The 12,456-nt window shown below is 37.4% G+C and overlaps 1 protein-coding gene across 1 annotated transcript in view; it reads left to right on the forward strand.

Moving 5' to 3' along the window:
• ARHGAP42 (Rho GTPase activating protein 42) overlaps positions 1 to 12,456 on the forward strand; it is a 262,991-nt gene that overhangs the window by 222,708 nt on the left and 27,827 nt on the right. Inside the window, exons 11-15 of the mRNA XM_005614996.4 lie at positions 69 to 147; positions 1,541 to 1,580; positions 10,368 to 10,430; positions 11,351 to 11,425; positions 12,141 to 12,225. Coding sequence (XP_005615053.1) covers positions 69 to 147; positions 1,541 to 1,580; positions 10,368 to 10,430; positions 11,351 to 11,425; positions 12,141 to 12,225 — 342 coding nt within the window. The remainder of the gene's footprint in view (positions 1 to 68; positions 148 to 1,540; positions 1,581 to 10,367; positions 10,431 to 11,350; positions 11,426 to 12,140; positions 12,226 to 12,456) is intronic.

Raw genomic sequence — 12,456 nt, forward strand, 5'->3', positions numbered from 1 at the left:
ATTTAAAAAATAATGTGTAAAGGCATAAGAGGAATAAATGGGATATATTAAATCTTTGCTTTTAATAGGCATGGGATCATCACGTTGCAGGCCTTCTCCGAAGCTAATCGGAAGCTCTGGCTCGAAGCCATGGATGGGAAGGAACCGGTAAGAAGAGTGACAAGTTCTATAACTTAGATTTTGTTCTTCTAATAATCACAGAGTGCATCTGAAATTTTTGTTTACATCTGTAGTGTATTTGAAAATGTTAAAATAGCAAATCAGAGGAGTTGAGACTCTTACTGTTTTCCTAGTACTGTCTCACTCACTGGCATATAACACTAACTTTCTAATTTGTTTCTCAGGGGGACTTCCAGGACTAATTAAAAACCCTAAAATTACTTTTAAAAAAGTTACTTATGATCATTAATTTGGCTACCCTGATTGGATTATTTTATTCAGCTAATAATTATTGAGTGCCCACTCTTTGCAAGGCCTGTGCTAGGCTTTATGATCACTGTGATGAACAAGATTCAGGATAAGAGCGAATCCTGTAATCTAGACCCTTGTTTGAAAGTCTTGTTTGATAAAACTGCCTGTGGCTTGACATTTTCCCTCTATCCATATCCCCATTGTTCTCGTAGCTATTTTGATGTTGGCATGATAATTTACTTAAAATTATTTGGGAGACTTATGTAAAAAAGGAAATAAATCATGGATCACTGTCCATTTTCTTTATGAAGACGACTGCATTAGATGTTAGAGAGATGAATACACGGAGCAAATAAAAGACCCCATCCTGTCCCTTGAGAACTATCCTTTAGGTGACAAAACCTGTGAGCAGCCTTGCATAAAGTACCTGTATACAACAGAGCTACACAAAGTGTGGTCCCCAGGTTTTAAGACCATCCCTCCATAAGATGAGTACAGAAATTATGATTAGGCATCTGGAAAATTGTATGGCAATTTGAAGAAGTCATTTTGCATCTGTTGAATTTAATAGTAAAAATTTGGACTGCATCTATTTTTTATGATGTTTATTATATTTTAATTTTATGATAATTTACAAAGATGTTAGTCAATGATGGATTAAAAATTAAAAACAAAACTTTACTCTTCACCACTAACACTTGTGAGGCAAGCCCTGACCTAGAGCAAATTTAGAAGATACGTGTGATGGCTCAGCAAGTACAAGTTAGAATTGTACGTGTTGAGAACAAAACCCTAAGCAGATAATTTGAGGAAGGAGCAAGCAGGTAGAATCCATCATGAGATGCTTCCAGAAGAAGGGATATCATGCATCATGTTGGGGAATAGAATGAGACATATAAATTAGACTGAAAGGAGTAGAACTTTGCCCAGAGCAGTACAGCCAGGGATGGAAAGGTATAGCAAGCAAGGTTGGTTGACAGGGTGGGAAGATGGCGCTGTGGATCCAGCAGTTGTAGGACCTTGAAATTAAGACACCCCCTTTCTGTGTCATTGTACCAACATCACCCAGGTAATTTTCTGTGCTGGGTCATTAACTGCAAATAATTGATTGACTTCCCTTGTTTTTTAGATTTACACCCTGCCTGCCATTATTAGCAAGAAGGAAGAAAGTAAGTCATTTTATAATTATTTAAAATTTTATCACAGTTATTTTGTGATAACAAAGATATTATGTGATATTAAGAGTTAACTCTGGGAAAATGATAGTAACATACTATTGTTCTGATGGTGCCGCAGATTTGAAATTTTCATTCACAGTTTCTCATGTTAAAACCTCTGCTGGTATTATAGTAACCACAATTAATTTTTATTTCTTTGGTGTTTATTTCCTTATAGGTATGTACCTTGTTTTATCCTAGAAAGAGATTTGAGACAGTCGATATTTGGTTAGAGAGAGATATATGGATATAGATATAGATATACATTTTTTATGTTTATCGCATAGAGTGCTTCTTGATTATAAATTTTCCCTGCTCCATTTTACAAGACTGAAGATGTGAACACTTTGTGCTGGTTTTAGGAGATTGTGCCCTAGAATGTGAAAAATAAGGACATCATCAAAACACATAGGATATGTAGGAAAACATGTATCATTACTGAATCCTTAGTATCAAACTATTCTTAACAAACACGTTTTGTGTTTTCCATCACATTCTGAATCCTCTTTAATCATCTGCCACCTTCTTGCCACCTTTTATCCCTGGCTAGTTTAGGGTATTTTCATATGTACTTCACGTAGACAGATTATTTGACATTTAAAATTGGTTTATATATTTATTTCTAAGGTTATACGTATATCTTTTAAAGCAATTTCAAGTTTTAACTCAATTAACTTTCTCTCATGACATCTAAATTTATTTTTAAAACAGAGTTAATAATAACCCTGACTTTTAAATTGCTATTAAAATACAAATTAGAATGGAGTAAAGATAAAAACTGGGAAAACACTCATGTGGAAGTTATAAATATTGAGTGTGTGAAAAAGCCCATCATTTCAACTGAATGAAATGCTTCCTAGTGATTAATTTCAGAAATTATCAAAACAAAATGCATGATTTAAAATCCCTTTAATGTTAAACATTTTTAAAAATTTCATTTTTATTCTTTCGTTTGTCGCTAATCAAGTATGATTAGTATAAAATCTCTTATTGCCCACTTTTATCTAATCACAGAAACATTAGCCAACAGCTAAGAGTTTTGTAAGTACTGAATGTTCATTCTAAACAACTACCTAAAAAGTAATGTGTTGTGTAATTTGCACTTGAGTAGAGTTTGAAATGTGTTTTCTAATGTTGGTTTCATTTGTTCACATCCAGTATAAAGAGAGTCCTTTCAAATTCAAATGAATTACTCAAGGATGAATCCTTTTTGGAAAATAACTGTGCCTATATATGGTATTTAATAAGGCTTTTGAATGGGGGCATGGTCAAGTCAATCAGAATATATTTGATCTTCAACACACCTCTGGAACTACGGTTTCTATCACGACTAGGAAATTTGAATAAGAAAGGTAGCAAATGTACTCATGCTGTGATGGAGGGAGAATGTACTCCTTTGTTCGGTCAAGACTAACTCTTCTGGAAATCAGCTTTTCCTGTAGTCTTAACCACCTGAAACATCACTCTGCCACCATCTGTAATTATAAAATGATGTGTTTTATAATTCTAGCTTCTTTAAAAGCTAGGGAAATAGCTGTCCTAGAGTCCGTGTGTTTGTATCATTTCTCACGTTCTGGCTTTTGGTATGATGTGCTACTTTCCTACCCAGTTCTCTGAGCTCCTTGTGGTGGAATCTGTCGCCCCTTCTCCATAGTGCTCAATACAGGCCTTCCGTGAGCTGTGTGCTCAGGACATGCTTGCTCTTAGTGCCCCTAGGCTTTAATGCTCAAGGGGAGATTTTGATCATAGAAAGGAATACTGCAGTTACCTTTGCTTTATTAATATGTAGTGCTTGAAGTTATAAATCTTAACTTTAATTTTAAGTTTTATTTTTATTATTTTATCATAAGCTGTATTTTTTCTGAAGCCTATTTTTAATCAATATCCAGATCTTAATTTATAAATGTTCTAATTTTTTAAAATAAGTCCTTTTCACTTTATTGTTTCATAAATTTGATAGAATTCCCCTGTTTATACATTTAATCAAGCTTCTTTAGACATATTAAATTATAATTATGGGGGCTGGCCCGGTGGCACGCGGTTAAGTTCGCATGTTCTGCGTCTTGGCGGCCCAGGGTTTGCTGGTTCGGATCCCGGGTGTGGACATGGCACCGCTTGGCACGCCATCTGTGGTAGGCATCCCACGTATAAAGTAGAGGAAGATGGGCACGGATGTTAGCTCAGGGCCAGTCTTCCTCAACAAAAAGAGGAGGATTGGCAGCAGTTAGCTCACGGCTAGTCTTCCTCAAAAAAACAAAAAAAAACAAACAAAAAACCCACTTAAATTATAATTACAAGACTAGTAAATTTCATTCTTCCAAGTGTAACACCCTAATAAAACAAATTTGTTATTCTGGCTAATATAATCTTCCTAAACACCTGGCAACTTCTGTAATCTAGTGAACTGGCTTATAAATGCAGAGATTAATACCCCTTTAAGTATTCTAAACATTCTAAATAAATTACGAAATTCTCTAGTGATTTCAAAGGTCTTCTATATGGGCATCAAGCCAACTTATCCAAAATTACACTTGTTTTTGGTTGTTTTTATACATTCTTGGAGATTCAAATTTGCTCACCCAAACAGAATGACCACTCTTTGAAAAGTCAGGACTGTGACATGTGCCACCAATAAAAGAAACTCTGACTAATGGAGACACAGGATTGAATGCACCTTCTGGAACTAAGCTCTTTGCAACTGTGGGGTGGCCATTTTGGTTTTACCAACTTGCATGAGCAAGGCTTTCCTAACTTTCCTCAACCCAACATGCAATGAAGTTCCTTTCCCTGAAATGACCTGCCTCTCAGACTGGTGAGGGGCTTTCCAGCGCCTCAGAATTTAATTTTTTTGCATGTAACTTTGAATATTCTACTACATCAAGGCCTAAAATTTATTAATGGTATCTTGAATCTCTTGCTCAAACTATAACTTTACCCTTTTTCTCTTTTACCCTGTGTCCTATCAACGGCTATTTTTCTAGTGATTTAATGACTCACAGGATGTATCTGAACACTAGACAGTATTCCAGATTCAGGCACACGGTCCTGTTAAGAGCAGTGTTATGTTTTCTTCTAGCAACATCTCCAGAATATTATTTGTTTCAGTTCAAAATTATATTCCAGTGATGGTGAAGTTCTCAGACCTCTTTCTTAAGTCTTCAATAAATCATTCAAGCTCATCATGTTATGAGTTCAGAGCAGCTTGTATCTTTCTTTATGTTTGCCCCTTCCACCATTTTTCTATGTATCATCCTGTTTTTTGAGATCTGCATGTCCCTTTTTGACATCTGACTCCCCTCAAAAGTGGTACTATGTCAATTTCAGTCCGTTAACTTCTCTCACAATTGGTATTTGAAACCAGTACTGGCCTTCATTCATTTGTCACCTTCAGAAGTACTTCTTTATCGCATTGGTCATTCAGATGGATTCTGTTTGTCTTAAAATACTCTTGTTATCCTGTGGAAAATTGGTTTTGTATGGAATATGTTTGTGTTTTTGAACTGCTGAAGATAATGAAGCTTAGGATGTTCAGATATAAAACTCAGGTAAAAATTTATTTTGAATGTCAACCATTAAAAGTAGTATAACATCAGTGCTTTCACTGCAAATCCTAAAAGCAGCAGCAGAGTAAGAACTAGCTAGTGTCCTAAAAGAGGGCCATATTGTGAATATACAGAGAACATATGCTGTGAAATGAAGAGTAAAACTATGCTGTGACTGTAGGGTAATGAGATTCTCTTTAGAAGCCTAACGTGAAAAGGTCTCCCTTAATTTAATGTTTTCAGAGTATAGATGCCGTAAATGAGACTGGTGTAATTCATTAGAGAAGGAAAGTTTTACTCATCATAGTGAAAAAAGCATCAAGTAAAAAGAACTAAAGTATTGGTCAGTTATAGGATATTGAATCCGCAAAGACTTTTCAGGTTGTAATATGTGCCACAATGTTCTTTCCTTGAAATGATAAGACTTTGGGAATCAATTCATTTTGAGAATAGTAATGTCTGTCATCAATATTAAACAGATGTTATTCAGGTAAGATTAGAACTCAACTGTTCCTCAGACAATGCCATTGGGGATATTTTGTTAAAGGATAGCTTACTAATAATTCCTCACAATTCTGCCATTTGAGCTCATCTTTCAAAGAAGCAAATTATCTTCCTTGACACATATTTTCTATCCCAAGACTTCTATCTTGGGACTAGTTGTTAACAGGGGCAGAGACAGTTGTCATTTTTTCTAGGCTTGCTTTCTCTAGTATTCTCTGTTGGTACCCTGAGACTTGTCCCCACTCAAACATAAGCTTTGTGTGATGACTTTTCAGCTGGTCCTTCTGCCCTTGGTCTGCAGAAAGCGAGACTTTTGAAAGAAAAGGTGCTTAGTTCTCATTCTCTCATGCAGCTCAGTTCAACGATGTTCCATTGTGCATCTGCTTTTTGCAGGTATTGTGAACAGGAAAAAGGAAGTCCTTTCAAATGATGTTTCAAATGATGCTAATGAAAGTCACTATTTGGCCTGTGTAATGACAAAGTCTCCTAACGTTCTGTCCTCACTTACAAAATTGAAGGGATTGGACCAGAAGATACTTTCAAAATTTCCCAACAACTCTAAATTTTTGCCACTGTGTGTTTCAGTGACTTACCCCATGTGTGCCTAAGGAATGTGTTCTCCCAGCAATAAACAGAGAAATTAAGCTCATTCTTATCCTAGGCAATTGCCATCTGTCGTGAATGTTTTTGAGCTTCATACTGCTGTTTAGATAGCTTAGTTCTGGAAGTTCTCAGACATTCCTAGGTTACATCCTCCTCCTACACCACATCCTCCTCCAGGCCCCTCTCTGATCAAATACAGTTTTGTTTCCGTCACTGAGACCCAGGAAGGGAGTCATAGCTCAAGAGCTCTTCATAGGCAGAGCAGAAAGAAGGAACGATTTGGTCCAGGGCTGTGGAGAGTTAACTGCTCATCCCTTAGGGAGAAGAGAAAAGGTCCTATGGGTAACACGAACACCAATAGCACTCATTTCTTTTTCTGTTTCTTTCAAGCCACATATATATGATATTCTTTGTCTGTGATAAGGGGGGTCTTTTAATCTGGAACAGCAGATTAGAAAAGTAAATTAGAAATTAAAGACAAGTGTTGCTTTGTTTGGTCAACCCTGAGAATGTACTGTAAGGCCAAATAGGTTACATCTGTAAGGACATGCTGGGTTTTTAATTACAAGGAAATTGAAGGTACAAGGACTTTTGCGTCATTAGCTGTCTGGAAGACTATTGTTTTTCTTTTCCTCATGGCTGTTTGAATTCTGTTGAGATTCATAGCTTTTGTGCTGCTAAACTGCCTTATGGAAACTTTATTTGGGTTTCAATGAAAACTTTAGCCCTGAGTAGTTTCCAGAGGAAGGACATAATGTTTACACTTAACTTTTGATTGAATCAGTTAAGTTCTTTAAGTTAGCCTGTCTTCTGCTTCTCCCCCTGTATCATTAATATTATAAGATTTCAATTCCTGGGAATTTGGTGGTAGTTGTATTCCGCGTATCCCTCAGATCCTCTCTGTAATAGGATAGGGGCCCTGGGGTGGAGTTGATGAAAGTGGCTCCCATTAGCTGAAGCTCTAACCTTTGTAGAAGCCATCAGAGAGGGTACTTGAGCAAGCCAGCTACAAACCAATCACTAGCAAGCCATCAATCAATAAGCATTAATTGGCTGCCTTCTCTGGGGTAGGCACTGAGCCCTGAGTGAGCAGTCCATATTTCTGCTGCGTAGGATAGGTATACTCCGCTCTCTCCTGTTGTGGCAGGAGTACCTCATTCTCCACTGCAGGAGAATTATGATAAATTACCAGTCTTCAGTGGTGTGACTTGATTTAACAAGAACTGTTTCCATTGAGATTTCATTTGAACACTAAGGAGTTCCTAGTTTTTCTTTTTTAATCTAGAGAGGACCAATTTTGTTGAATTCTCATTAACACTGACATTAGGTAGTAATCCTTTCATGGCTTTGGAAGGTTGCTCGTTTTCCTATACAGAATGTTATTACCCCTGACTTCCCTCAGAAACACCACTCCTTGGGATTGCCTCTTAACATGGTCCCTGGGAGACCGTGAGTGAAACCGTGTAGCCCTCTTCTCAGACCTCAGCAGAAACCGCTGGGTACTTGAGTGAAGGCACTGTTGAGTAGTAGTTTGTAAGGCAACCACGAATGGGTGCTGCCACTACTTCCCTTTGATGCCTTTTGATATGGATTGACAAGTCAGTAGCCAAAAAAAGAGGATATATTCCAAATTAAGCAAGGAAAAGCTAATTGTGGGGGATTGGCTTTATTTCATTTAGTCCTTTTTTTGCCATAGCTAACTGTTTAAGCTATACGTAATTAAATCAGAACTGGCCTCATTATACTGTGGTAACAAACGATCCTCAGGATCTCAGAGTCTTAGGCAGTCAAGGTTCATTTCTTGATCACACTGATGTCCATTCAGGTCAGCTGTGGCTCTCTTCTACATAGTTTGCACTCTGGAACCCAAGCTCACGGAGTAGCCTATCTCTGTATCATTGCGGATCTTGTGCCAGAGGGAAAAAGAAAATGGCAAGCTCCATGCTGGCTTTTAGTGTCTGCTGGATAATGACATTTGTCACTTCCACTCATATTTCACTGGCTAGTGCACATCACATGACCAAGCTTGTATTTGAGGGAACTGAGAAATATAACCTTCCTGAAGGAAAGGGCAGCAAATATGGGTGAACAGTCATCCCAGACTACTGCAGTCTGTCCAATTCCGGTGAGAGGATGTTTGTTCATTGTGATTTATTGAAGTATAATGAGAGTATAGGGACATTTCTTATACATAACTTGTTATCTTTTCAGTGGCCCGCTAGATTCACAGGCCCTGAGTGACTTATGCCTGATCTACACTTGTTTAAAGAAACAGGTCATTGTTCTGGCCCCCATTTTTTTTTTAAAGATTGGCACCTGAGCTAACAACTGTTGCCAATCTTTTTTTTTCCTGCTTTTTCTCCCCAAATCCCCCTAGTATATAATTGTATATTTTTTTAGCTGTGGGTCCTTCTAGTTGTGGCATGTGGGACACCACCTCAGCATGGCCTGATGAGCAGTGCCATATCCGTGCCCAGGATCCAAACTGGCAAATCCCTGGGCCACTGAAGCGGAACGTGCAAACTTGACCACTTGGCCCCTGGCCCCAAATACTTTTAAAATAAGTAGCATAGTATGCTTCTCTGAAAAGTCACGCTCCTGGCAGACAATTCCTCAAGCTCTAGTGACTTCAGCCATGCCCAAAGAATACCTTGTTCATGTAATTTACATATGTACATATTTACATTCTCCCCCAGCCAATAATGATGATGATGACAGCCAACAATTCTGTAGGACTTAGTGTATTCCAAGCAGTATTCTAGGAGCTTTGCAAATGTTAATGTATTTCCTCTGTGAACAGCCTTATGAAGAAGATACTACTATTATCCTTATTGTATAGAAGAGGAAACTGAGGCACAGGGACATTAAAACTGGCTGTATTACTAGCTGTCCAGTAATATAGCTAGTAAGTGGGAGAGTAACTACTGTCTCTTTCATCTGGTTAGAACCAATGACTGACTTCTTTTATCATTTCTTCTGTTTTCCTTCATATCGCAGTGATGTGTGGACAGGATCACATGGACAAGGAAACTAGCATGTAATTAGGTTTGTTGCATTGTTTGGTGCTCTTCAGTGCTTCATGTGGTTTTGTCTTCATCTTACTACAACCTTTTAACTTATTCATTATTATCTACCTCATTTTATAAATGAAAGAACTAGAGTTCATAAAAGGTAATAGGCACACTCCCGTACATACAGCAGTAAATTCTAGAGCTGAGGTCCAATCCCGCGTTGGCCTGGCTCTGAACAAAGCTGGGCACCATCTCTGCACGAGGGAACTCCCTGTACTCTTTCAGGCAATAGCAAAGGATATTCAAAGGAAACAAAACAAAATTTGGGTTTTGCCTCTGAGTCTTAGTTGGTATTCTTAAATTAAATTCTTTCACTTTTAATGAGTAATCTAATTTGATCTGGCCCCAAAACGGTAAGAAGAAAATTAGAGCAGATTTAAAGAAAACCTGGCAGAAAGCAATGAAAATAAATTGCTATTTCATAATCTAGGGTCTTTTGGGGATTTTTAGTGGACTCACGAAGCATATTGTGAACTGTTTTGAAAATGATACAAAGTGCAACAGAAATTCAGAATTCAGGAGCTCTGAGTATGGCGCTAGGTCTTAGAACACACAAAGGCGAGCTTTTCAGCAACCTAGTGAATCATCTTAAGATTGCAAAGCTTTCTCTCTGCCTCGTAGTGGTGTCCTGAGACTCCTCTGGGAAAGAAGATGTGAATAGCTTTGTAATATAATTATTAACAGAAAGTAAAGCTTTATTCTTATCACATTTACTTCTACCATCTGGAAAAATATGTAGTGAAGGATAATGCTAATTTTAGGAAAAATGGACGGGATCAATGTAACATTTATTTTCTTTGAAGGATCTATATTTCTCAGTAAGCAAGTTGATATAATAGCTTTGGTGAATGTAAACCTCCCCCTTCTACTTCTACCCCAAAATAAAAATTCAGACGCTAAGCAGAATATTTGATAAGTTCAATAACCACTGTGTCATTGAGTCATGAAACAGCAGAGCCCTCTGACAGGGGAATGTGAGGCCCGCATAAACACTTAATATGATTTTCTTTTACTTTCAGTGTACTTGAATGAAGCAGGGTTCAACTTTGTAAGGAAATGCATTCAAGCTGTGGAAACAAGAGGTCAGTGTTGCCTGACAGACACATCATTATTGCTGTGTGGTCCATTCTTACATAGAATCTGCTCAGAAAATGAGAATATATTTAGTTATTAACATGAGATTAATTTAAGAATTATATGAATGTATAAATTATACAAATACATAAATAGCTATATTCGAACTTCACCTTACTCAAAATCGTACTACAAACATACTTCTTTTTAATGAATCTTCGTAATATAACCTCACTTCTTATTGACGGACTCCATATTATTTATTATTATAAGCACCTCATTAATTGTTTTCAAGCTTTAGGAAGATAAGGTTCCTGAGGAGTTTGTCTTCAGCTCTCCTGCTTCCTTACGTTATTTCTCTTCGCAACTTTAGTTACTGCCACAATTTGAGCGTTTTTCCTCACTCTAGTCATGATCTCTCTCCCAGACTTTTCTAAAGCAAAGCTCATACTGGGCTTTGCGGTGCTATAGACTTAGCTCCAAATTTTGGTGCTGCCACTTAGAAGTTTTGAGAAGTTAAATAGGCTTCTTCAATCCTCTGAATCTGTTTGCTCACCTTTAACGTGAAGATATAAATGCCGTCGACCTGTTCAACATGCCAGACTCCATGACTCAAGAAGCAGAAGATGAGAAATACTGACCATCCCTTCCCATCTTTGATGCTTTTTTGTATTCAAATAACGATGAATAAGCAGGTGTACTTTGCCACTTTGAAGATCTTCAAAGGCTTTCAAATCACTCTTCAGTGTCTGCTCTGAGAAATGTGTGTCTGTTGGGTGTTGCTAGTGTAGGTTTGTTAAAGTTAGACTGCAAAATTGGATAAGTAGCTTTCAGATTCTCTGTGGGCGTATGTCTGGGTTTTTAGCATTCTGTACTTGGGAAGCTGTGTCTCAAACCATTTCCTTGTGATTTTTTTCCTTCTCATTAGGCATCAACATTTTAGGCCTCTACCGAATAGGAGGTGTGAACTCTAAAGTTCAGAAACTCATGAACACCACATTTTGTAAGTTTTGAATGAAGCCGCTTAATTAGTCTTTGTATTCTTATAGAAGATAATCCAAACCATAGGTTTCTTGCAGATATAGACTATTGCTATCTTTGAGTATTTTCAAGTAATATTTAAAATTAATATTTGTATTCAGTTTTTAATGTTCAGATGTAATAGATGTACAATCAGATTTTGAGAGGGGGCCTTTTTATAATATTGGACTTTTTCTCAAGTGTCCTTTGATTAACTAGAGGTACAATGAGATTTATGGATGCTGGATTCAGATTGCTTGGCTTGGAATCCTAACTCGGCGACTTAAAAACTTTGTGACATTGGATAATTTTCTTAACCTCTCTGTGCCTCAGCTCCCTCATTTATAAAATGGGGATGATAATAATGCCTATCTCATTAAAAGTTGTGAGGATTTGATGTTAATCCATATAAAGCACTTAGAAGCATGCCCAGCTCATGGTAAGCACTCTGTGATGTAAGCAATCAGTAATAATTTGATTTGAGAAACTATTGTTCCACAAGCAATCTTTGAGGTTTAGTGTCTGAGTGAGCTTTGCACCAATTCACGCAAACAACAATCCTCAAGTTAAACTGCATTGGCATCCTAAGAAATATTGTCTGTTTTTTTCATGTATTTATTGTTTGTATCCATTTTCTTAATGATGAGAGTGACATTTTGATTTGCACAGTTTAAGCATCTTATTTTTATTCTTTTCAGCTCCAAAATCCCCTCCTGATATTGACATTGATATTGAACTGTGGGATAATAAGACAATAACAAGTGGGCTGAAAAACTACCTCAGGTGAGGAGGGTTTATGTCCAGGTACTCTGCGTGTGGTTTCTCACTCATGTCCTTGGGCCGTCACCGTGTAATTCCACGGATCCCGAATCACGGAGCCCGTGTACATGAGCTTCACTCCTTAGTGCACTTCCTTCACTTAAGGTGAAATAGCGCAGGTGGGAATGTTTATGTTTAGTGTTCTGGAACTTATATTTGGTTTTTCAAATAATAAACTTAAAAGGCTGCAATACT

The sequence above is a fragment of the Equus caballus genome, chromosome 7, assembly GCF_041296265.1.
Source record: "Equus caballus isolate H_3958 breed thoroughbred chromosome 7, TB-T2T, whole genome shotgun sequence".
NCBI lineage: Eukaryota > Metazoa > Chordata > Mammalia > Perissodactyla > Equidae > Equus > Equus caballus.